Source organism: Phoca vitulina, unplaced genomic scaffold (assembly GCF_004348235.1).
Source record: "Phoca vitulina isolate PV1807 unplaced genomic scaffold, GSC_HSeal_1.0 scaffold32, whole genome shotgun sequence".
NCBI classification, from domain to species: domain Eukaryota; kingdom Metazoa; phylum Chordata; class Mammalia; order Carnivora; family Phocidae; genus Phoca; species Phoca vitulina.
In genome coordinates, this window is record NW_022589735.1 from 1,061,353 (window position 1) to 1,086,896 (window position 25,544).

The 25,544-nt window shown below is 50.1% G+C and overlaps 1 protein-coding gene across 4 annotated transcripts in view; it reads right to left on the bottom strand.

Annotated features, from left to right (window-relative positions):
• Positions 1-25,544, bottom strand: part of PSD2 (pleckstrin and Sec7 domain containing 2) — a 54,525-nt gene that overhangs the window by 12,066 nt on the left and 16,915 nt on the right. For 3 of the 4 annotated variants that reach the window (XM_032425211.1, XM_032425214.1, XM_032425212.1), the window contains 7 exons: positions 21,750-22,174; positions 18,926-19,387; positions 18,301-18,495; positions 15,425-15,505; positions 11,447-11,559; positions 10,651-10,711; positions 165-255 (listed from right to left, as the gene is read on the bottom strand). In XM_032425211.1, coding sequence (XP_032281102.1) covers positions 165-255; positions 10,651-10,711; positions 11,447-11,559; positions 15,425-15,505; positions 18,301-18,495; positions 18,926-19,387; positions 21,750-22,123 — 1,377 coding nt within the window. In that variant the 5' untranslated portion in view covers positions 22,124-22,174. The remainder of the gene's footprint in view (positions 1-164; positions 256-10,650; positions 10,712-11,446; positions 11,560-15,424; positions 15,506-18,300; positions 18,496-18,925; positions 19,388-21,749; positions 22,175-25,544) is intronic. The other variant, XM_032425213.1, reaches the window with a different exon arrangement.

The window sequence follows — 25,544 nt, forward strand, 5'->3', positions numbered from 1 at the left end:
ATGACCTGAGCCGAAATCAAGAGTCAGACACCCAGGTGCAACCTGGTGTAGAGATTTTTTTTTTTTTAAATCTACACTGTCAGGATTTAGTGGAGCAGAGACCTCTCTCCTCCCCACCCACTCCAGGTACAGTTGGGGGAATGGGAACCCTTAACAGATTTTACCTTCAGCAGGTCTTTGGCAAAGTCTTGGCCATCATTCAGCTGGTCCAAGTTGGCAATGAATTGCTGGCAGGACATCTTTTTGCCAATGTTCTGTAATGGAGAAATGGTTCTGCCTGAGTGTAGGGATGGAGGCTGGTATGATCCCCACACCCTGCCCTGCCCAGCCAGAAGGGATGAAGCAGCATCAAGGGTAGTAATGAAAAATACTGCCTAGCGTTCCCTTTGTGTCCAAGAATTTACAAAACTCTTTTTTACTTTCAAGATTCTACATGATCCTCAATGAGGAGTTAGAGTTTTCCTCAAGCCCAGATGGAGTCAGGTTGGATTAAATAACATAACAGATGACATTTACCAGGTGCCTAGTATGTTTCAGGTATTGTACTTGACATGCATTATTATATTTCCTTCTCATAACAAGGAGAAAGTGAGGTGGGTATTACTATTATCCCCATTTGACAGGTAAGGAAACTGAGGTGTAGGAAGGTGAAGTGACGTGCCCATGATCACACAGCAAGGAAGTGGAAGGGCTGAGTGTGTCTGACACCAAAGCCCATGCTCTCACCCGCTACTCCATGGTTAACTCTCCCAAGGTCACACAGCACCAGGACTTGAACCCAGGCCTCTTGGCTGCTGAGCAGAAGCTCTGTGTATTCCGTCACAACTGTCTCACCCTCTCACCTGTACAGAGGGGCGGCAAGACCTCCAAGAGGTAGGTGAAGTGAGGGAGAGGTTGGTCTTAAGAGAATCAAAAATCAATTTCCACCAATACACATGGGTACCCCATGCTGAGCTGGGCTGGGACCAAGGGAACCCGAGCAGATGGTCTCATGCCAGAAGGCACAAAAAGACAAAGAGCTGGAAATGACTGTACCCCAAGTTCTGCCTTTTTTAAACCACTGAATAGCAGAGGGGCTCCAGCCCTCCAAACCCAACACCTGATGTGCATACTTTCAGACTCTTCTTGCAATATCCATGTTTGAGGACACACTGGGTGGCACTTCACCTTTGTGAAGACAAAGACCTTTGAACACCAGATACTTATTGCTGTAGGATTTTGTGGATTTAGGTTGGCTATAAGACAGTGTTTTCCAAGACTTACCTACAGATGGGAATAGGTATTCCCCCACAAAAAGACTTCAGAATCAAGTAAGTTTATTTACATGTTTCAGAGTCTTTAATATGCTTTGTGTGTTGAGAGTCTCCAAAGGAAGGATTCCATGTACAGGCTCCCAAATTCATTGACCTTGTCAGCATTTTAAGAAAGAGAATCTATTAACATCATGTGGAACATTCATATACCACAGAAAATAATCCAGGAAACAAGGATATAAGGCTTTATAAGTAGCTGACAAACAAGAATTTTCTACACCTTTCCAAAAGGTTAAGGAGACAAAATCCTACATATACCTTGATATAGTATGTTTCATATGTTTATGTGTATATTTTACACGTACATATATGTATTTTCATATGTAGCCACTTATGTGTGCATTCGTAATAGAGGGATATGAGGCAATAATGTCTGGGTTTCACACACTGAACATTCCCCAGCCACCAGTCAGGAGTTCAAAATCAAAAAATAACCAGGCAAGATTTTCAATCCCAGAAATGACAGGCTATCTTGTTGCAAATGAATCTTCCTAACAGAAACAAGTGCTGGTCAAAATATTAAAACATCTGCGTGAAGGCACTAGAGAAATGTAAGAGCAGTGAGAACTTCAAGGGTAAAGATCCTGCAAGAAGGGAAGCATGGAGATGTGAGCCCCATAAGGAGCAGGTTTCCTACCTGAAGCATTTGCCAGTTCACAAGCAGTGACCAAAAGGCTGAGCAACTGAGCAGTCAGTAGAACTGGAGAACAAAAATTAGAATTCAAGGCCCACCAAGGAAACACCTCTGGGGAAACACCCCACTCACACTTCAACACAAGTGTTGAAATTAAGAAAGGAAATACTAAAGGGACTTTTTCTGGCAGAAGGAAAATTATCCCAGATGGAAGCATGAAGAAGCAGAAAGGAATGAAGAGCAACAAAAATGGTGGCTAAATCTAAATGAATATTGATTATATAAAACAATGATAAGAAAGTTTTCTGGGGAAGGGCACCTGGGTAGATCAATCGATTGAGTGCCTGACTCTGGATCTCAGCTCGGGTCTTGATCTCAGGGTTGTGAGTTCAAGGTCTCAAGGCTGTGTTGGGCTCCACGCTGAGCATGGAGTCTACAGAAGAATAAGACTGAGACTAAGACTAAGAAGAAAGAGAAAGAAAGAAAGAAAGGAAGAAAGAAGAAAGAAAGAAAGAAAGAAAGAAAAGAAAGAAAAGAAAGAAAGAAAGAAAGAAAGAAAGAAAGAAAGAAAGAAAGAAAGAAAGAGAAAGGGAAAGAAAGTTTTCTGGGAAATAAAGTATAGAGAAAGATCTAATAGTTTAAGATGACAACTAATATATAAGCTGAGAGGGCAATAAATGGAGAAATAGATTAAGGTGTTTTAAGATGATGTCATTGCCTAGGAACTGGAAAAAGTACATTAATAATTTAGGATGCACACTGCAAACAACAAAAAGAATTCTCAAAGAATGAACAATTAACAGGCTAATGGAATAAAAGGGAATTCTAAAAAATGCTTAAATAATCCAAAAGTAGGCAAGAAAGGAGAAAAAAAAGGAACATAGAACTGATAAGTCAGAGAAAACAAATTGTATCCTGGTATGTTTAAATTTAATTATATTAGTAATTCATTAAGTGGTCAGATTAAGAGGTAAAGATTATCAGACTTAATTTTTTTAAAAAGTGTATCATAAAAGACATATCTCTTAAATATAAGGGGACAGAAAACTTAAAAACAAAGGATGGCAATAGACACATGCAAACACTAACAAAAGAACTCTAGCATAACCACACTATATCTGAGAAAATAGACTTGAAGACAAGAAACCTTACTAGAGATAAAAAGAGACATTTCATAGTGATAAAGGGGCCAATCTACCAGATGATATAAGCATCCTAAATGTATATGCACCTAATAACATAGTCTCAAAAAATAAAAGACAAAAATTGTCAGAACCAAAAAGAGAAAGACACATTCACAATCTTGGTTGGAAATTTTAACACTGCTCTCTCAGTAACAAAAGAACAAAAATACTAAACAATTCATTAACAACAATTAGATAAAATGGACAAATTCTGGAAACATACTATTAAAAATGCTCAAGCAGAAATAGGAAATCTGAATAGATCTATAAAAAGGAAAAAGATTGAGGGACACCTGGGTGGCTGAGTCAGTTAAGCATCTGCCTTCGGCTCAGGTCATTATTCCAGAGTCCGAGGATCAAGCCCCTCATCAGGCTCCCTGCTCAGCAGGGAGTCTGCTTCTCTCTCTGCCTCTCACCCTGCTCATGCTCTCTCTCTCTCACTGTCTCTCACTCTCAAATAAATGAATAAGACCTTTAAAAAAAAGAAGTAAAAAGATTGAACCAATAATCAGAAACCTCACAAAAGAAAAGCCCAAAACCAGATGGCTTCAGTAGTAAACTTCACCAAACATTTAAAGAAAAATTAACACCAATACTCCTCAAGCTCTTCCAAAAAATTGACGAAGAAGGAAAACTTCCTAACTCATTCTATAATGCCAACATTACCTTGATAACAAAACCAGAAAAAGATATCACAAGAAAAGAAAACTATGTAACAATATCCTTTGGGAATATAAATGCAAAAACCCTCAACAAAATACTAGCAAACAGAATCCAGCAGCATTTTGAAAGGATTATATACCATGATCAAATGGAATGTATCCCAGTAATGCAAGTGTGGCTCAACATACAGAAATCTAACAAGGTAATACACTACATAAATATTAAGAATGAAGGGAGGGGGAAACCACATGTTCATCTCAATTGATGCAGAAAAAACATTTCACAAAATTCAACACTCCTTTCATGATAAAAAAAAAACTGAACAAACTAGGAATAGAACTTCCTCAATATGATAAAAGGCATTTATGAAAACTCACAGCTAACATCATACTCAATGGTGAAAGACTGAAAGTTTTCCCCCTGAGATTAGGAAAAGGCAAGAGTGCCGTTTCCCCAATTCTCTTCAACATGTACTAGGAGTTCTAGTCAGAGCAATTATGCAAACAAAAGAAGTAAAAGGCATCCAAATTAGAAAGGAAGAAGTAAAACTATCTCTATTCATAGATGACATGATCTTATATATAGAAAATCCTAAAGGATACACCAAAAAATGAACACATTCAGCAAAGTTGCAGAATACAAGATCAGCACATAAAAATCAATGTTAGTAAAGAATGATCATAAACTGAAATTAAGAAAACAATTTCATTTACAATAACATCAAAAAGAATTAAAAACTTAGAAATAAATTTAACCGAGGATATAAAAGACTTGTATACTGATAACTATAAAAGACTGCTAAAAGAAATTAGAGACCTAGGGGTGCCTGGGTGGCTCAGTCGTTAAGCGTCTGCCTTCGGCTCAGGTCATGATCCTAGGGTCCTGGGATAGAGCCCCGCGTCGGGCTCCCTGCTAAGCGGGAAGCCTGTTTCTCCCTCTCCCACTCCCCCTGCTTGTGTTCCCTCTCTCGCTGCGTCTCTCTCTATCAAATAAATAAATAAAATCTTAAATAAAAAAAAAGAAATTAAAGACCTAAATAAACAGAAAGACCTGTGGTGTTCATGGATTGGAAGACTTAATATAGCTACAATGGTAATACTATTACCGTACTCCTCAAACTGATCTATTGATTCAATACAATCCCTATCAAAATCCCAAAGGCCTTTTTTATAGAACTGTAAAACCTTATACTCAAATTCATATGTAATTGTAAGGGTTCGCAATACCCAAAACAATCTTGGAAAAGAACAAAGTTAGAAGACTCACACTTCCTGATATCAAAACTTACTAAAGACCTACATAATCAAGACAGTGTGGCACTGGCATAAATATAGACATATAGATCTCTAAATTAAGCCATACATCTATGGACAATCGACTGTTTTTTATTGAATAAATTTGACATAAAGCACTGCATCCGTTTAAGGTATACAGTGTGTTACTTTGATACATTTACATATTGTAATATTATGGTCAATTAATATGGCCAAGACCATCTAATGAGGAAAGAATAGTCTCTCTAACAAATGGTGCTGGGACAACTGGATATCCACAGCAAAAGAATGAAACTGGACCCTTACCTTACTCCATATATAAAAATTAACTCAAAATGAGTCAAAGATCTAAACATAAGAGCCAACACCATAAAACTCTTAGAAGAAAACATAGGAGTAAATCTTCATAACCTTGGATTTGGCAATGGTTTCTTAAATGACACCAAAAGCACAAGCACAAAGAAAAAAAAAACCAGATAAATTGGACCTCATCAAAATTAAAAACTTCTGTGCATCAAAAGATGTATCAAGAGAATAAAAAGACAACCCACAGAATGGGTAAAATTTCTGTTAACCATATATCTGATAAGGGTATCGTATCCAGAATATATAAACTCAACAACAAAAACACAAACAATGCAATTAAAAATGAGCAAATCCTTTGGGGAACCTGGCTAGCTCAGTTGGTGGAATCTGCGACTCTGGATCTTGGGGTTGTGAGTTCAAGCCCCACGAAGGGTGTGGAGATTACTTAAAATCTTTAAGGGGGACCTGGGTGGCTCAGTTGGTTAAGTGTAGGACTCTTGATTTCGGCTCAGGTCATGATCTCAGGGTTATGAGATTGAGCCCTGTATCAGGCTCTGGGCTGGGTGTGGAGCCTGCTTAGGATTCTCTTTCTCTCTCTCTCTCCCGCTCTGCCCTCCCCCAACCTCCACCCCCAGCTGTCCCCCCACATGTGTGTGCTCTCTAAAAAAAATTTTTTTAAATAAAAAAAAATTTTTAAATCAAATCTTTGAAAAATAAAAAATAAAAGTGAGCAAAGGATTTAAGATTTTACCTATTTATTTGAGAGAGAGAGCGTGCGCGTGGAGGGGGAAGGGCAGAGGGAGAGGAAGAGAATCTCAAGCAGACTCCCCACAGAGCACAGAGCCCGACACAGGGCTTGATCTCACGACTCTAAGATCATGACCTGAGCCAAAACCAAAAGTCAGAGGCTTAACCAACTGAGGCACCCAGGTGCCCCAAAGGATTTAAATAGACATTTCCCCAAAGAAGATATACAAATGATCAATAAGCACATGAAAAGACATTCAACATCACTAATCATTTGGGAAGTGTAAATCAAAATCACAATGAGATATAACTCCACACTCATTAAGATGGCTACTATCAAAACACAGAAAACAAGTGCTGGCAAGGATGTGGAGAAATTGAAAAATGTGTGTACTGCTGGTGGGAGCATAAAAAGGTTCAGTCACTATGGAAAACAGTATGGCTGTTTTTCAGAAAGTGAAAAATAATATTAGCATATGATCCAGCAATAGCACTCCTGGGCATATACCCAAACAGAATTTTTTTTTTTTAGATTTTATTTATTTATTTGACAGAGAGAGACACAGCGAGAGAGGGAACACAAGCAGGGGGCGTGGGAGAGGGAGAATCAGACTCCCCGCAGAACAAGGAGTCTGATGCAGGACTCAATCCCAGGACCCTGGGATCATGACCTGAGCCGAAGGCAGACGCTTAAGGACTGAGCCACCCAGGCGCCCCCCGCCCAAACAGAATTTAAAGCAGGGTTCAAAGAAATATCTGCACATCCATATGTCCATAGCAGTATTATTCACAGAACCCAAAAGGTAGAAGCGATCCAAGTGTCCATAAGCAGATGAAAGGACAAACAAAATGTGATACATGCAGACAATGGAATATTATTCAGCCTTAAAAAGGAAAGAAATTCTGTCACAGGCTACAACATGGATGAACCACGAGGACATTATGCTAAGTGGCATAAATCAGTCACAAAAATATAAACTCTCTTTGACTCCTCTTGTCTGAGGAACCTCGAGTAGTCAAATTCGCAGAAGCATCAAGTGGAACGGTAGATGCCAGGCGCAAGGTAGAGCGGGGTGTTGAGGAGTAGTCGTTTACTAGGTAGAGAGCTTCAGGGAAGATTTAAGTTCTGGAGATTAGTTGCACAGCAACGTGATACACTTAACACTACGGAACTAAATGACGTAAGATGGTAACTTTTATGCTATGTGTATTTTACCACAATTTAAAATACTTTTTACTACAACTGTTAAATAAATTTTTTAAAATCCAAAAAAAATTGGGCAAAGTACTCAAATAGATCCTTCTCCAAAGAAGATGTACAGATGGCCAACAAAAACACAAAAAGATACTCCAACGTCACTAGTCACTAGAAATGCAGACCAAAACCACAATGAGATACTGCCTCATACCCACTAGGACATCGATCAGTAAAAAGAAAAAGGAGTGCTGGGGCCCTGGGTGGCTCAGTCGTTAAGTGTCTGCCTTTGGTTCGGGTCGTGATCCCAGGGTCCTGGGACCAAGCCCCGCGTCCGGCTCCCTGCTTTGCAGGAAGCCTGCTTCTCGCTCCCCCACTCCCCCTGCTTGTGTTCCTGCTCTCGCTGTGTCTCTCTCTGTCAAATAAATAAATAAAATCTTTAAAAAAAAAAAGGGTGGGGAAAGGAGTGTTAATGAGGATGTGGAAAAACAGAAAGCCTCGTGCTCTGGCCACAGGAATTTAAAACGTCTCAGCCACTATGGAAAACATTTTCACAGTTCCTCAAAAAGTTAAGCACAGAATTCGCATGTGAGGGAGCTAGTCTATTCCTAGGAATTGAAAACAGGTGTTCAAACAAACAAAAAATTGTACACAAATGTTCACAGCAACACGATTCACAATACCCAGAAGGCAGACCAACCCAAATATCCATCAGCAGGTAAATGCATAAACAGACTGTGGTCTATCCGTGCAGTGCAATGTTATCTGGTCCTAAAAAGGAATGAAGTATTGACGCATGCTAGAACATGGACGAACCTTGAAAACGTACGCTAAGTCAGAGAAGCCAGGCACAAAAGGCCACATATTGTATGACTGAATTCACATGAAATACATGGAAGAGGCAAATCCATAGAAATAGAAAGCAAATCAGTGGTTGCCAGGGGCTGGAGGGAGGAGAGAATGGGGTGTGACTGCTAATGGGCACAGGGTTCCTTTTGGAGTGATGAAAAAGTTCTGGAAGTACAGAGTGGCGATGATTGCACACCACGTGAATGTACTTAATTCCACTGAATTGCACACTCCAAAATGGCTAAAACGGAATATTATGTGTCCTTTACCACAATAAAAAGTTATTAAGGATGTACAAGACTTGCACGACACAATTAAAAGACTTGACCTTATCTACACATACAGAACATGACAACCACCAGCTGCAGAACGGACTTTCTTTTCAAGCCCACATGAAACATCTACTAAAATTGTGCATCTGAAGAACATGCACCCAGCCCTCCGTCAGCGGCCTTACTGCCTCCCTCTCTGACCGGAGCTGTTTCTGGGGCCCTCGCAGGCCCCACGTTCCTGAGATGCCGAAGAGCCGCCGAGAGCAGAGGGGAGAGCTCTGCTCCCGCGGGGGGCCTCTGGAGAGCTCACAGAACTGCAACAAGCCCTGGGCTACCTGCGGTCTCCTGAAGCCACAGGAAGTGTGCGAGGGGCAATCTGAGATTTAGTGAGGTAAGTAACTTGCCCCAGGCCACACAGCTGTTGTGTGGGGAAATACAGGGGACTCTGACCCAGAACCCTTTCTCTTGATCCTTTTGCAATACTGCCCCAAGAGAGAATGTGGGGATCCTCAAGGTCTATTGGCTGCAGATACCACCATCCTGTCCCACCCACTTCTGCTCTGGGAAGGGGCTGATGTTTCTTTTCAGCCACAGGCAATGATGTGGGGCAGGGGGGTGGGGGGAGGGGGGTGGTGCAGCTAAGGCCCACCCAGCTTAGGGGTATCCGTGGCCTGAGGGGCCACTGGATAGTGGCTACTGCCGTTCTTAACCATGGAGCAGGCTTTCCAGAACTTAGCACGGCTGTAACTGGGTCTTGAGGTTGCCCTCAAGCTCGGCCAAAGATGGGGCTGGGGGGCAGGGGGCATGTTTAGGGCTCCTTTTGAGGTATGCTAGCAACAGCTGCTCTCCATAAACAGAGTGAGCCCTCTTGGGAGAACGTTAGCTGGTTGATGGGCAGTAGCTCCGGTGACATTCCCATGGAGTATACACATTTCCTCTCCTGTTCCACGCTCAGGCTGCCAGCCCAGGCAGACACATGGAAGTCGTCACAGGATGACTATGCCGAGGTCACCAAGGCTGTCACCCTTCCCAGGCCAGGTGTCCCACTGTACCCAGGCCTGCTGAGGTTGCCATCGGGCTGCAGTCTTCATATTCGTGACCCTCCAGGGATCTGGAGGCTAGGCCTTGGGGCTCTCCATCATTCAAATTTTAATATCAGTAATGGATACCATTGTTATTCTTATGTAATGACATTATTCATGATAAAATCCTCACTAGGTGCCAGACCCTGACATTTGGTGTTGTGCATATTAATTCTCTCCGTTCTGCCCAGGACACTTGTCAGGAAATCATTATTCCCACCTGACACGCAGAGAGGGCCAGTGTCACAGAGCTTCCACATGGAGGCAAGAGTAGGATCTGAAGTTGGGTCTGTCCTAGCTCTTTCTTCCACTCTGTGCCCTGGGCTTTCTTGGTTAACTCCAGAACCAGACTTGCTGGCCTGTTGTCCCCAGGAGTTAATGAAAGATCCCCAACCCAACAGAGGGGCTCTGAGCCCCGCTAGGTGAGCAATGACGGGGCAGTGATTGGTAGGGCCAGATGAGGTGATGGGGAACACAGAAGGGGAACATGGAGATGGGGGGTCTGGGCTCACAGGGCATGCACACCACCAGCTACACTTACCACCTGAAGGAGGGCAAGAGAGCCCAAAGAGGGGGGTCCCCGGAGCAGATGGAGGAAAGAAGAAGGAGTTACTGAGCCACAAGCAAACTGAGGAAGCCCAGGGCTGAGAGAACATAGCCTCATAGCCTGGAGCACCCACCTGTCACATCACTGTTTGCCTGGTGGTGGGAGGTCACGACCTACCATTTGACGGGTAGGGGCTGCCTGGGCCAAGGAGGGCCACATTCAGACTTGCAGGACAGGGTAGCCCCGGGAGTGGCTCTTGTAGGTAGGGGTAGAGCATGAGATCTTTTAGCAATGCCTGGAGTCGACACAGCTGTGGGCGGGGGGCACATCTTATCTAGCAGACCCTAATTCCCCCGTGCCTCAGCTGTTCTCACTGTCCTGCTTGGGGGCAGGGACCCAGGCAGATCTCAGATAGATAAAGACAGGGCCAAGTCTAGAAGCCAAGTTGCCCAACTCCCAGGTCTGCTTAAAGAACCATGGCCAGCAAGCAGGTGTCAGGAAGGGGGCTGGAGAAAGGGCGAGCCCCAGGACAACATGGGGTGGGTCAGTGAGAGGACACGCCCCTTTCCTGCCTCCCCCAACTCACATGTCCGTGCAGGTCCGTGTTGAGCAGCATCAGAGCACAGGTGAGTGTGTGGATCCCATCTAAATCAGAGATGGTGGCATCCTCAGTGTGAGGACCCAGTTCTTCTCCAAACCCAGCCACCCAACTGTCTCCTGACAGAGCCAACCTGGTAGCCTTGGAGACAGGAAGAGGCCAGCCACCAGCCAAATGCACCTCAGGGCCCAGGACCTATGGGATGCTCCCTGCCCCATACCCACCACAGCACCAGAGTCACTTGCCTGCCCCAGGTCAGGGCCAACCCCTCCCCTCAGAGGGGACGTGAGCACCCTGGGCCTGCTATAGGCCAGACTCCTGGCTCCTGTGACCGAACTCATCTTGACACTCAGACCCAGGAGTGGCTCTGGGTCCTGGACTATGTCCCTACCGTGGCCTGTGTCTCCTGCAATAAGTGGCCTCGTCCCCCTGGTCCTGGGACTCAGGTCCGTCCACAGGGAAAGTCCTGCTGCTAAGTGGACTAAGAGGGCCCCACCCCAGGCCTCCGCACCAGGACTCCCACCGCACCAAGAATCAGCGTCGCGATGGGGACCAGGGAGAACGAAACACCACAAGACCAAATCTGGAACAGAGGACTTCCAGGCACGGAGAATGACCACAGGCAAGACATTTGGAAGGTCTCTTGTCCAGCAAGCAGACCCCATTCCAGGTGCCGTAGTTCCTGTATTCCATGTATAGTGAGCAGGACAGAAGTGGCAGTTGGCGGGGGTGGGGGGGAAGTCGGGGCCCCGCGGAGCAGCAGCCAGGGCCGGCAGCCATACCTTCCGAGGTGCTGTCCTCCGGGTTGCACTGGCAGTACCGGCGGGAGAAGTGCGTCAGGACCCGCTCACGCTCCTGCGTCTCCCCCATCAGCGGGAAGGCCTTCAGGAAGGTTCTGGAGGGCAATTCAAGGATGCTGACGACCTCCAAAGTCCCTCAGTCAGTACGGCTCCTCACCCAGGGCAGGAATCCCCACCACCACCACCACGCACACGCGCACGTACCACATAAACCCGCCGGAGGGAGCCAGGGCTCCCGTGCCCCAGCACCTTCCCCAGGATAGCTTCTGGGGTGTGGAGGCTGGGGGCTTTAGAATTTCAGCCCTCAGTGTCCTCCAGGAAGTAGGCAGGGGACAGAGTGTGAAGAACAAAGGCAGATGAGCCCGTCAGCGCTGCCGTCAGCCCTTATTCAGGATGAATGCCCACTTCTCTCTCCCTCCTCTCTGGCGAGGTCTGCACAGGCCACACCTGTCCCCCCAGACTGCTGCTCCTCAGTCATTCCTGCTCCTCACCGGATGTGCCACCGGCCAAGCCCCAAGCCCCACCTGGGCCTCCCTCAGCCTTCCCCCACCCCAAGTCTGAACTGCCAGTGACTTGTTCTTCATCCTTGATCTCAAACCCTCCTCCTCCTCTGCCCTCATCATATGCCCAGCACACTCACAGCAGCCTCCAGACCGGGGCACCCCCGCACCTCCCCGATGCGTCCTCCCTGCAGACACTGAGTGGCCTTTCTAAACACACATGCAGTTGAGACTCACCCTTGCTTAAAACCTGTCATTGGCTCCCCAGAGCACTCAGGATAGCACCAAGCTCCTCCTGCTCTGTCCTTCCCAGGACATGTTCCCACCACCCTCCTGTCCCTCCAACCTCCCCCTCACCTGTCTCCCATACCATATTCACACCCTGGACAGGACAGGCACCTTCACGGCTCCATGCCTCTGGGGAGGCTGAAGCTGTCTGCAAGGACCTTCCCTCCTCTCCTGGGCAGCTCTGCCCCCCTCTCCTGGCCCACTTCAAAAGCCACTGGCTCTCAGGGGCCCTAAAAGTTGATCCCAAAACCACAGGGGCTGGGAGATGGGGCCTAGGCACACTTCTTGGAAAGAAAAACTGCAAACTGAGCGAATTTGAGCCTCTATCTATCCAGGGTTCCTGAGACTAGTTCATTCCTAATTTCAGTATGGTTCATTTGGTTTCTGGAAAGTCCACTTTGCTTTATGCTCTCTCCTGCTGCTCCTAAGGCACCCTGGGCCCTGTGAGCCCATCTTGGCCAGCCCTTACCTTCTGAGCCTCCCAAGGCATCCCAAACTACAGACCACGCTCTTCTTCAATCCCAGTCAGTTAACAGCCATACAAAAACACGCTGTCTGCCATCTAGCCCCCCCTTCCCCGCCCTGGTCTCTCCCGTTCCCTGTTCTCTTCCTCCCATCTGGCACCCAGCTCTGCCCCTCCCTCCTCTAACCACACTCCACTAGGACTTTTTAAAATCCATCCCCCGGGCGCCTGGGTGGCTCAGATGGTTAAGCGTCTGCCTTCGGCTCAGGTCATGATCCCAGACTCCTGGGATCGAGTCCCGCATCGGGCTCCCTGCTCAGCGGGGAGCCTACTTCTCCCTCTGCCTCTCTCTCTCTCTGTCTCTTATGAATAAATAAATAAAATCTTTAAAAAAATAAAAAATAAAAAAATAAAATCCATCCCCCATCCCAGCCTTGACCTGTCCTTTCTACAAGCCATCCATCCCAGCTCCCACTCCCCAGTCCAAACATTCCTCCCCCAAGGGTCCTCACCAAGCCCCAGTGTAACACAGCCACCACCAAACTCTGAGGCGGCCCCCAGGGTCAGCCTCACCACTGCCTACCCACTCCCCTGCTCTTTGGCACCACCCATCCCTCTACTCAATCCTCTGGATGACCCCTCACACCAATCTTTTCCTTTGGCCCCACTGCCCACCTCAGGCCTATCCTCTCCCACCTCAAGCCTGTCCCCTCCCACCAGACCTTCTTCAGAAGCCTGCATGCCTCCAGATCAGAGGCCACCAGCACTACCCCCCAAAATACTGCTTTACACCCAGTACCTTCTATGGCTCCCCAGCGCCTTTGCGGTTGAGCCTGTATCTACTGGGCCGGCATACAAGGTTTTCCAGCACAGCACCCAGGCCTCCGATCATGACCTGACCCACTGAACATCTTCTCCCACCGCTCTCCCTCATCCCAAAGCAAACTTCAGACTCAGCCCAGGACAGAGCACCTTGCAGCAGACCAACACCTCCCCTGAGAACCTGAGATAAGCCAGACAGAATGCATCTCGCTTAAGCTCTCTGGAAGCCACTGGTGCCACAAGGACCACAGGGCTAGACTTCTGGAGAGGAGAGAGCTGAGGTGAGGGGTTCACGTATAGCTGCTTTTTCCTTGGGGGCATTGCTGATTATGGGCAAAGGCAAGAGGCAGAAGACTTGGTGGCTTCACAGAGCTGAAGACACAAACCTGGAGACCTAAGGGACCGTGACTATACAGCCGGTTTTCCCTTTGAGACGTCTGCCAAAGTCTGAAGATGTGAGGGGCAGGATGCTAAAAAGCTAAGCAGAAAGCCTCTGAGAAGTAAAGGGACTGGGTTTTGTTTTGTTACACTGAGGAAACACAATTAGGATTCAGGACCCACCAAAGGGAGAGGCCCCAGGGAACACACTAGACTTCTAGTGGAAAGCCGATGGGGGATCCCTGAGTTTACCAAACTTTGGTGCAGCCTTTCCTCAGCTCAGCCGTGGTTGGATTAGGAGTGCAACCCCTGCCCCCCTCTAACTGCCTAGCAAAGGACAAGGTAAGCCCTCACTGGAGGAAGATATAATAACCTAGAGCCTAATTCCATACAAAACACACAGCATCTAATAAAAAAATTACTGGGTTGCAGAGAGACAGGATGTATGACACAAAACTAAGAGAAGAGACAACAGAAACAGATATAGATGATTCCAATGATACAGATACTGGGATGAGCAGGCTTTGAAATAAGGACTTGGAAATAACTAGGATTAATATGTTCAAAAAGAGAGGGAAAGATGGAGCAAATGAGTGAAAAAAATGAGAAATTCCCCCAGAGAATTAGAATCTATTTTGTTTTAATTTTAACAAAATGAAAATTCTAGAACTGGAAAAACATAATAAAAAGTAAAAACTCAGTAAGTGGACTTAACAGCATATTAGACACAGAAAAAAGGGTAAGTGAACTAAAAGCAGGTCAACAGAAAATATCCCAAGTGAAGTAGAGAAACAAGAATGGAAAATACATTTTTTAAAGTGTAAGAGACATGTGTGTGGGACACAGAAGATCTAACATTTAGGGACCACTTAGCTCAGAGATCGCTGTCCCCCCACACCCCAAGGACTGCGGCATGCTGTCTCCCGTGGGCCCTGCCACCAGGGGCTGCTAGACACCGGGCTGCACTTTATTGCACGCACACACACACACACACACCACCACCCCCACCCCCCAGAGCCTGCACCTGACGCTCCTGAAGGCTACCGTCTGTGTCCAAACACCAAGAGGACCTGAGGTCAAATCCCGTTTTTGCCATCTCCTCCCTCAGTGACTGCAGGGAATCACTTCACCTAATGGCTGGTTCTTCATTTGTGAACAGCAATAACACCTACCTTCCAGGGGTGTAGTTAGGCCAAGTCGGAAGGGTGCGGAAAGACCTATTGCCTCTGGCAAACAGGAAGCGCTCCATGCAGGCAAGCCCTTTGCCCTTCGGCTCCCAAAGCCTCACGACGGCATTCCCACCTTCCTGCACTCAGCCCACCGCAGAGCCAGGACTCACTGGGGCCCCGGGCTGCTGCCGTGCTCATGGCCCCTTCTCCACAGCCTTCCCGGGGAGGTCGAGACACTCGCCCAAGGTTGCACAAGCAAGTTTATGACAGAGCTGGCATGAGAATCCAGGTGTGTGGCCTGTACCCCGTGGGGACACCGCCCCATCCCAGCCCCACTGACCTGAGCGCTCGGTCCAGAGTCAGGCCCGAGAAGTCGAAGAAGCTGAGATACTCCCCGGCCACCAGCCTGCTGAACTCATTGCTGTCAGGAGAGCATGAGGTGTCCATTAGAAGAGAGCACCGCTGGCCACAGGGGCACATGTGCAGTGAGCCCTGGGGCACCCTGACCCACCCGCCCGACCTGCCTGTCCCTAGGCTGCCTCCCCCTGCCGGCCAGTTGGGCTCTGACAGTCCAGCCTGCCTTGGGTTGGGGGTTCTGGAAGGCTTCCTAAAGGAGATAATGTCTCTGTGAAGACAGCAGACCTATAATATAGGCCAGTAAGAGCCAGGGAGGTGAAGGGAGTAGGGGGAGGGGTGATGCAAAGCGTCCCCAGTAGAGGAAACTGCACATGTCCAAGTAGCTATCAGCAGGGCCATGTGGCCAGAGCCAGAGAGCAGGACCGGTGGCACCAAGAGATGAGGTAGGGAGCAGGGCCCGAGGGCCAAGGGAAGGATCAGTAGTGTTTGGGAAGGGTGTGAAGAAGGGAGGAGTTGAGCGAGCGGGTCAGATCTGTGTGTGCAACACGCCCACTGAGTGGAGACTCCTGGGGGCTGCAGGGGCAGGTTCCCGGAGAGACAGAGAGTTTGGGGAGGAGAGGGATTTCAGAAGCAGAATCCATGGGCGAGGGAATGGTGCAGTGCATGACCCAGGAGGTGGGCCTGGAGGGAGGTGTCCAGAGCTGGACATCAGGGGGGGCCAGATGTACCCACGTGAGAGATGTGAGCTGGTTAATGACTTGGAGAACGGGGATGAGCCCAAGCGAGAGGAGGGTGCAGACCCAGGACGGAGATCAGAGGAAGCCCCTCTTAGGGCGGAGGCCAACTGAGGAGAGAGAGGGAGCCACAGAAGGGGACTGAGGAACAGCAGCTGGAGAGAGCTAGGGATGCAGTGTCCCAGAGGCCGAGAGAGAGAGAGAGAGAAAGAGAGAGAGAGAGAGTGTTTTGAGAAGATAGGAGTGATGAATTCTTGTCGGAAAAGAGAATGAATTTCTACCTGAACCTACCCAAGCCCGGAGCTCTCCCTCCCATTTACAGGAGACTTGGGACTGGGGAAACAGGGAAAGCATGACGTAACTCCATGGGGACACCAAACCCAAATCGTGGAAAATTCTTCCTGACAAACGGCTCCATTTCTTCAACAGATACATGGCCTTAAGAAAAAGGAGGCAGCCTGGCAGACTATTGATTAAGAGACATAAGAGGAAAAAGAGAGAGAGAGACTCAAGAGACATATTTGCCAAAGGTAAAGCATGTATCTTGTTTGCATCCTGATAGGAAGAAGCATTTCTGACACAGAATATTGAACTAAGACTAAATGTTAGAGATTCTATGGAATTTTCATTAGTTTTGTTAAAAATTATAATGGAATGATGATTATATTTAAAAATCCTTATCAGTTAGAGACACATACTAAAGTATTTATGGATCAAATGATAGAGTGCCTAAAATATGCCTTAAAATATTCCAGCAAAATGGCGGGGGGGGGGGGGGGGAATGTTGTTAACTTTGAAGCTGAGTAATGGGTTATGTGGAGGTTTAATATATTTTCTCTGTTTTTGTGTATGGTTGAAATTTGCATAATAAAAATTTTACTTAAGGAAAAAGAAAGGAGTGGGCTGTGTCTGCAATGTTGAGGAGGGGTAAACTGAGGCCAGGTAGCAGCCACCGGATTCAAAGACAAAGGCTGCTAACTTGGCCCTGGCCTAGACCGGCTGCTGAAGGCAGAGGGTGGGGGAGAAGCCTGCCCCAGGGGCTGAATGTGGAGAGGGGGAGTGGACCGAGGCCACCCAGGGCAGAAAACTCAAGAATTCTGGCTGCCAAGGGGCTAGGGGAGTTGAGGAAGAATTCTTGTTTTCAGATGGGAGAGACTTAGGTGCAGTTAAGTGCTGATGGCTACTCTTGTCGAGGAGAGGCTGAAGGACCGGAGGATGCAGATCGACCATAACCTAGGCTCCTGGAGAATGTCATTTGGTTGGGGGTGGGGGACGCAGCCCAGTGGGAGAGGTAGGGCTTCGAAGTCAGATGTGATGTCTGGGCTGGGGCTGGGAGGCAGGCCGGAGCAACGTGGAGGCTGAGAAGGGTAGAGGAGGAAGGGGGGAGAGAAACTAGGGAAGGGTCCCAAGCAGAGCTGACCTCAGCTTTTTCAGTCAGTTTGGACTTGGGGCCTAGGGGCTAGACTGCCCCTTTGCCTTGAGAGCGGTGACTGCCTCCCCATCCCAGAACCTAAATGTGGGGATGGGAGGCCCCCTGGAGGAAGGGCAAAGGCAGGTGGCCATCCTGATAGAAACACTCGGGGTGTGCCTGCTGATTCCCTGTCTCAGAGGCCCTGTCTGTCCCCCCCCCCCACCCCCTCCCCCGCCCCCTCCCCAGCACTCCCATCTGGCTAGTTCCCTTTCCCCAGTCCCAAGGCCAGGGTTGTGCTTTGCCGGCTTCAGCCCCCTGATCCAGTCCCAACAGACTGAGAATGGGGTCTAATGAGGGCCAGGAACCCAGCCCAGTCCCAGGTTCTCCTCTTCCCGGCCCCGCCCCCCCTCTCTGTCCTCACTACCATCCTCTTGGTCCCATAACCCCAGGCCACATTGCACCCCCCAGCCCCAAGGGACCACCCCGCCGCCACCTCCCCTCCCCGAGAGCTTGGGCCTTCGCCCAGGCAGCCCAGAAAGGAAACAGATTTAGGGCAAGACCAGGAATGAGGACAGTGGCAGGAGGAGGAGCTCTTGGGGACTATTGGGAGCCCCCCCAGGCATCACACCCCCCTGACAGAAGTCACCCACACCTCCTTCAGGCTGAGGAAGACACAGGGTTTGCCCAGGGTGGGGGGTATGGGAGACGACTCACTTCTTGCCTAGCTGCCGGGCGACATCACAGCGCTGAAAGCCCTCGAGGTGGTAGAGGCGGCGGGCCAGCCGGCGAGCGGCCTCACTGACCCCCTGGCACCCGTTGGCCAGTGCGTCTGTGCCGCCAGGCTCCAGCCCCTCCGAGCTGCTCAGCTCCGAGTCCGAGTCTGAAAAGCCATCCTTTAGGCTGGGGTCACTGCACAAGGAAGGTGGGGGCAGAGAGAAGGGGATCAGAGGCCCAAGGTCAGAGGCCCAGGAAGAGTCTGGGACGTCTCCCCAGGCCTCTGAAAATCCATGCAGGGGCCAGAGCAGGGGGAGAAGCTCCACTGTATCAGGAGGGAATCAAGTCAGACTTTTAGAAGAGTCCCTCAACGAAATCACTACAAGCTACACAACCCACAGAGCACACTGCCCTGGCCCCACCAGGGCTGGAAAGGCCTGGAAGGGCAGAATGGAACCTCAGGACCGGGGTGGGGAGTCTGGGTACAGAGGAAGGACACCACGACCTTGGAGAGGGCTTGTTCCTCTGGGCACTGGGTTGCCCTGACCTGCTGTGCCTCCTCTCAGTCTCAGTTTCCCCATCTGCTCAAAGGTTCTCCCAGTTCCCAGCCTAGGCTCTGCCTCACCTGGCTGAGTTCAGCAACTTGTCTGTGTCCTCCTCCTCCTCCTCCTCCTCCTCCTCCTCGTCCCCACCTGGACCCCGGGGTCCATCTTCATGGAAGCCATTGGGCACGGCTGTGAGAGACAGGCGGCTCAGGACGTTCTCTGATCGGCTGCTGGAGATGGAGCACCGCAGGGGGCTGCCCAGCCCCCCATCACCACCAGCTGCTCCCATGTCCCCCTCAGACCCCATGTCCCCAGTGCCCAAGCCAGCCCCCGGCTCAGGGCTATCACGGGCCCGCTGCTGGATGAGGGGTGTCAGGGGGGCCTCAAAGCTGACGCAGCTGTCACTCTCGTCCGTGAGGCTCAGCACGTCCAGGGAGTCAAGGCTGCTGTACTGGGTGCCCCGCAGCAGCTCGGACTCCACGATCTTCTCAAACGTGGCACTGAAGCCATCCCGCACATCTGGCTCTCCAGGGCCGCCCAGCCTGTGGGAGGCAAGGACCAGTCACCATCCTGCTGTGGGGCCCCCCGTTACAGGGGCTGGGACTGCACCAGTCTGTGTCTGGGAGCTCCTCGGGGGCAGGAGCGGGCATGGATTGTGTCCTGCTTATTCTTTCAGCCAATACTTATTGGGCACTGGGTGCCAGATGCTGGGCTGGGTACTAAGGTACAGCAATGAAAAAAGACAGGGGTGGTCCTCCCCAGTGCCCGCCCTGTGCCTGGCCCAGAATAGGCATCATTTATTTGTCTAGATGAATGAATGGGAGGCCTCTTCCTCCACTGTGGCCCGGGGGCTCTGCCTCCAGGCTTCCCTGGAGGGGATATCCCCCAGCACAACTAGGGTCATGCTGGCTCAAAATTTTGCTGTCCAGACAACCTGGGAGGCTCTCGGCATGGCCGACCACCCTGCAGCTCTCAGGCTTGGTCTCAACATCACCTCCCCAGAGAGACTGAGGAGGGCAGGAGCATGTCACCCGCCCCAGTGGCCCCTCTCCTTATTCTCCATCCTCAGGGTATCTCCTGACTTCCTCCCAGCCCCTGTCAGCATGTCGCATGGTGTGTTCCCTGTTTCCCATCTGTTCCCCAGTCCCACCCCCCACAAGGCCAGGGAACACCGGCACACAGCACATGCTCAGTAAACCCTGCTGAATGGTGCGCTGGTTGAATGCACAGATGTTTGTCACCCCCCTGGCCCACCACACCACCAAAGCCACTGCAGGGCCCTGGCCTGTCCCTGCAAGAGGCCTTTGGGCTGGCAGTTCTTCTGCCACAGTGCCCTTCCCTCATGCTGAAGCCCTCCTTCCTCATCCCTTTCTCCATGAGGTCGGCCCTGAGCACCCTATTTATAACCAGGACCCGCCTCCAAACACCTCAGCTCCTTTTACTTACCCCCCCTTCCTACATACTACATAATTATTATTTTTATGAATTATTATCTACCCCCCCAGACCATAAGCTCTGTGATAGTAGGAATTTTTGTATGTTCTTGTTCACTGATGTATCCCCAGCACCTAGAATAGAGCATCACACAGAGATAAACTGAGGCATCCAGGGAGGATTCTTATCCACGGGGGAGATGCACAGGGAAGACAGGTAAGGAAGAGGAGACACTGAAAAAGAGCGAGATCAAGAGATACATATCTCTGCCCTTGGGGGAGCTCTCGTCTCGCTATCAGAGCCATGAATGGTCTCCCTCACCCCACTATCTCCCACCCTCTCATGCACCTGAGCAGACCTGAGAGGTGGTTCTGATAGAGGCTTGAAGACCATTAGCCCAATCTCCAAACTTCCATCTGCCCCCACCTTCAGCTATCTCCAATAAATATGCCACCTAAACACCAACAGTACACTCCAAGAAGTCCCAGACCCTTGTCTGCACCCCACTGCCAGCCAGGTGGCTTCCCTAGGACCTGTCTGGATGGAAACACTCATGGCCACGGGATACCTGGTACACACAGGCACCCAACCTCATATACTCACATTCCTATCCGCAGAGCGAGGCACACTCAGCCCCAGACCTGGATGTGCAGACCCAAGTGTGTACCCACACCTGCACACGCCAGGCACACACAACCCCCACACACACACAAAACCACACAGACCCATGCACATCCACCTGTTCACACACTCCTATATCCACAACAATGCACAGGCCAGACATACATGTGCATGCCACCTGTGCACTCTTGCTTGTCCAGGCCAGGACCCACAGCTGTGCACACTAAGACTTCTATACACTTTCTTTCTCAGCCCACCCTGAGGTCTTCTAGACATTCCCCTGTCCCATCCCCTCCTCCTCATCCAACTAGCACCTCCAAGACATGCAGGTCTCTCCATCTCCTGCTGACGATAATAGAAATGGGGCTGTAACTCCAGTAAGTAGGACTGAAGTGAGATTCCTGGTAGAACCTCCAGAGGGTACTCAAGTGAGAGGTAGCTGGCAGGGATTAATCCACAAAGCCTACTCTTCTGAGGTCAGTTACAGAATTGGGAGATCTTCATCTCCGGGAAACAGAGGGATGGACCAGATGACCTTCCACATCAAAGCATTTTGGAACTCTACTGCCCAGCCTGGGTTGGAGGGTGTGTGGTCCTCTAAACCCACACGGATACAGCCCATGATGGTTTGGAGGGCTTTGGGGGTGGGAGGCACAACAGGCCTGCTGGCCTTTGAAATCTAACGGCTCTATCCTTCCAAAACACCCAGAAGCTGGACAAAACAGGAATATGAAATTCCCATTTTATGGAGGAGAAAAACAAGAACCAGAGAGGCTAAGTAGCTAGACCCAGGCCACATAACACTGGAGCAGCCAATGTAGTGAGCCCCAACCCAAGGCACCCACTTACCCCAGCTGAGGGTCCTCAGTGTCCAGACAGAGATTCCTGGAAGCATTGTTCCCCTCTGCCAGCCCACCAGCCCTCCAGGGCCTGGACTCTGCAGAATCTTCTAGAATATTTGAATCTAGCCCCAGGACTAGGCCATTGGTGAAGGAAAGGCCAAGGCTGAGGCCATGGAGGGCCATGTCCGGGCCCTGTGTGGACTCCTCAGTGTCCACCAGAGTGCCCCTCATCTCGTGCCCTGGGCTGTTGTCGCTACTGTTCAGGTCCTGACTGTGTGCCATTCCATTCTGGACCCCAGGTTCTTCCTCAGGCTCCAAGCTGGGGTCCCAGGCGGCACCACCTTCCCCAGGTAGTACAGATGGAAGCTTATCCTCATCCATGGTAGCCGCTACTTCCTCCCTGTGCTGACTGCTCCTGGGACTCGCCTAGATCTGGAAGCGAATGAAGAGATGAAGAGGTGAGTCAGACAGGGCAGGTGCGGAGGGGTCTAAAGCCCAGCAGAACCAGCACCAGGCAGCCTGCCTAGGGACAGGAGGATGGCGGAGATGATCTCAGGACCTCCTGGCTGGAATATGGGTTTGGGCTGTGGTGTCCTCAGGCAGTAGCCCCGCTCAGGCCAGCCCCACTCACCTCTCCCTGACCCGCATTCACCCTGTGTGCCCCAGTCCTGCCTTCCCTGTTACCTCTTACGTGTCTCTGTTGTGCCCTGCAGAATCCACCAAAGCCCTGTGAGAAAGATCCAGGTTGGGAGGAGCTAGGGAAGGGTCCAGGACTTCTCCAAACCCCATCCCTTTCCTGCTGGTGTGTGAGGCAGACAAAACTCCAGGCTGACAGCAGCCAGTCCCCTTGTTTCTTTCCATGTTCTCACCCTAACTCCAGAAGCCAGAAAAGAGTGTATCTGTGGGTGAATGGAGGGAGCTGAGCTGGGGCTGCCTTTATAGGGAGATTTAAGAGAGGAGGCAAAGAAGTCAACAGAAATACAGCTTCGTCAGAACCAGACGCCAACCCAGAGAAACCAACCTGAGGCCCCGCGGCGGCCATCCCCAGGCACAGCGTGAGGCGCTGTCCAGGGTGCTGGGCGGGTGAGGCGCCACCCAGGACCCTCGCCTATAGCCAGCCTGACTTCCCCGCCAGGAGCCCAGCGCCCTGGCTGTGCAAGGAGAAAGGAGGAGTGGGCCCGGGGTTCCCCTCCACACCGGGGCCCCCAGAGCTTACGCAGCCTTGAGGAGGGATGCCATGGAGCATTCTGGGGAGAGCACCGGAAGGGGAGCTGGGCCCTGCTCTGCCCGACTCACTGTGTGACCACCTGTCGATCCAGGTTGGGCCTCCTTACTGCCCCAGCCAGGCCAGCCCCACTCCCCTCCACCCTGCTTTGGGTCTGTACCTCCTCTTAAAATGAGGAGACGCATTTCACCTGCCATCTCCATCCCTTCCCCCTTTTAAAGCTGATCAAAACCAGCCCACATTTCCCAGAGGTTTCCTGCCCAGATGAGAGGGCAGATGCAATGGGATGCGTTCTGGCTCCCCCTCAACCCTGTCTCTGCCCCTGGCCCCACCTAGTGTAAGCTATTTCTGCATCACCCCACCCTACCCATGACCTTTGTTATCAGGGATACAGACCAGCCCCTCCAAAAAACTTCCTTCCTTCCTTCTTCGGGCCTCAGCTTCCTCCAATACCCCCAGGCTCTTCTGGAGAAAGGGTCCTGAGGGTTCAGGAGAGTCTGGAGGAGAGGGACCGGTCAGCCTTCTGGGCTGTAGCAGAATAAGTTGCAAGTACAGCAATAAGAATTTAAGTGAGGACCATCCTTCTTTTACTTGCCTGGTCTGAAGTGTCACCTGAGGGACTTGTTAAAATACAGATTATGAGGCCTTCCCCCAAACCTCCTAAACTAGAATCTATAGGGGTCAGATACAGCACTCTGTTATTGTTTTTAAAGAGTTTAGTAAACAATGAGTTAGACTCCAAGAGGAACTTTCCCCTTAAAGAAGATGAGCCTGGATAGGAAGGTCAGTCTACTTCTCTGGGGACTTCCAGGCCCTGGAGGGGAGATCTGCCACTACAGGACCACTTAAGATTCACTTAACCCTCGGTTTTCACACATGGAGAAAAGAGGGCAGGGTAGACAGGGATCTGGGGCCTCAGCCCACCCACCCTGAGCATTTCTCCTAGAGTTTTGAAGAGTGCACGAGTGTAAGATTTTACTTCAAACAAAACAAAACAAACAAAAGAAAAGAAAATGAAACAACAAAAAAAGAACATCTACAGATTCAAAAAAACTCTGAAGAATCCAGGCAGTAGACTATCTGGGCCCTGATCCTAGGACACCAGGGACCCCAAGGGGCTCGGCCCTAAGTGAGGGTTTCTTTCTGGTCTGCCCTAAATCCCTGATGCTGCAGTTGCTATTTCAATCTGTTCCCTCCGGTTGTGTACTCAGAGCGGGGAGAACAGGAGGTCATCTCCTCAACTGAGACTTTGTGGGGGGGAGGATTTCTAAAGGAAAGAGGAGGGAGAGTGGGGACTTTTGGCTTGCTGCCTGCATTCTAGCCCTCTGGCCTGCTTTCTAGTCCAGGGGCCTGGATGCCCATTGGATCTGGGGCACAGGGCTTCAACCCAATTCCATCAGGGTGCCTCAAGCTCCCACACCACACATGGAGGTTGAGCCCAGCAGGACCAAGTGCCTCCCCGTTGGCAAGGGCTCTGTCTGAGGTCTCAGTGAAGCCTGAGACTTGAAAGCATAAGTGATTTCCCCTTATGCTCATGCTACACCAACCCCAAAGCCAAGGTTATGAACAAATCAAGGACATCTTGGGAGGCCCCTACCTCACCCCCACAATGTCCAGCAGCTGCCTTGGGCTGGCTCCAGCCCTACCTGCCCTGCCTTGTCCTCCTGCAGCTGGGAGTGGGATAGAGGTTCTGCCAACACCGGGCACTGGGCCGTTTCCTCAGTTTCTGGGGGTGGGCAGACAAGGGGCAGCATTGAGCTCCACTCTGGGCGGGGGGCCCAGAGTCCCTGCCTGGGCTGAGGGCCAGCTGAGCCCAGAAATAGCTGAGCCAGGACACCCCCTCTCTTTCTGAGCCCAAGAGAAGGGTGCATAAAGGGGGGCTTCAGGTCAGAGGTGCGAAACAATACCCCGAGCCTTCACTCTGAACCATCATGTGCCTGAGATGCATCACTGGCCTTTATGAACCCATCTGTAGAATGGGAGCATCACCTCTGCTCTCCTTCCCCAAGGCTGGTAGGAGAGCTTAAGGTCATGAATGCAAAGAAAGCAGAAATCCAAGGAAGAACAAACTCCTATAGAGATCAAGGGAAAAGGCAGCTATGATCCACTCTTTCCACCACTACATTTGACAAATGGAAAGACTGAGGCACAGAACCAGGAAAGGCTATGCCCCAGGTCACACAGCTGAGCAGCTGGCTCTAGAACTCAGGAATAACTTCCTTCTGCACCTGGATGAGCTGGAGGTGCAGGATGAGCCCCCAGTTTCCCAGGCCCTCCGTCAGATCCTCCCACAAGATCAAGGGCTCAAATCTTCAACCAGGAGACTCTGCCCGAAGCAGTGACCCTGCCCCCTCCAACCCTGCTGGCAAGAGCAAGGGAGGAAGTACAGCTGGGCCACAGGGCACTGATCCCAAGCAGAAGCCTACAAATGACAGGCTGGCAGTGGCTAGATCCCCTGCATTCTCTCTCAGCATAAACCAGGCCCTGCTCCAAGCAGGGGCTCCTGCTACCCATTGCCCTTGAGATGACCCTGGGCTCAGTGACTTCTTTTTCAGCTCCAACTAAGGTGGACCCGGG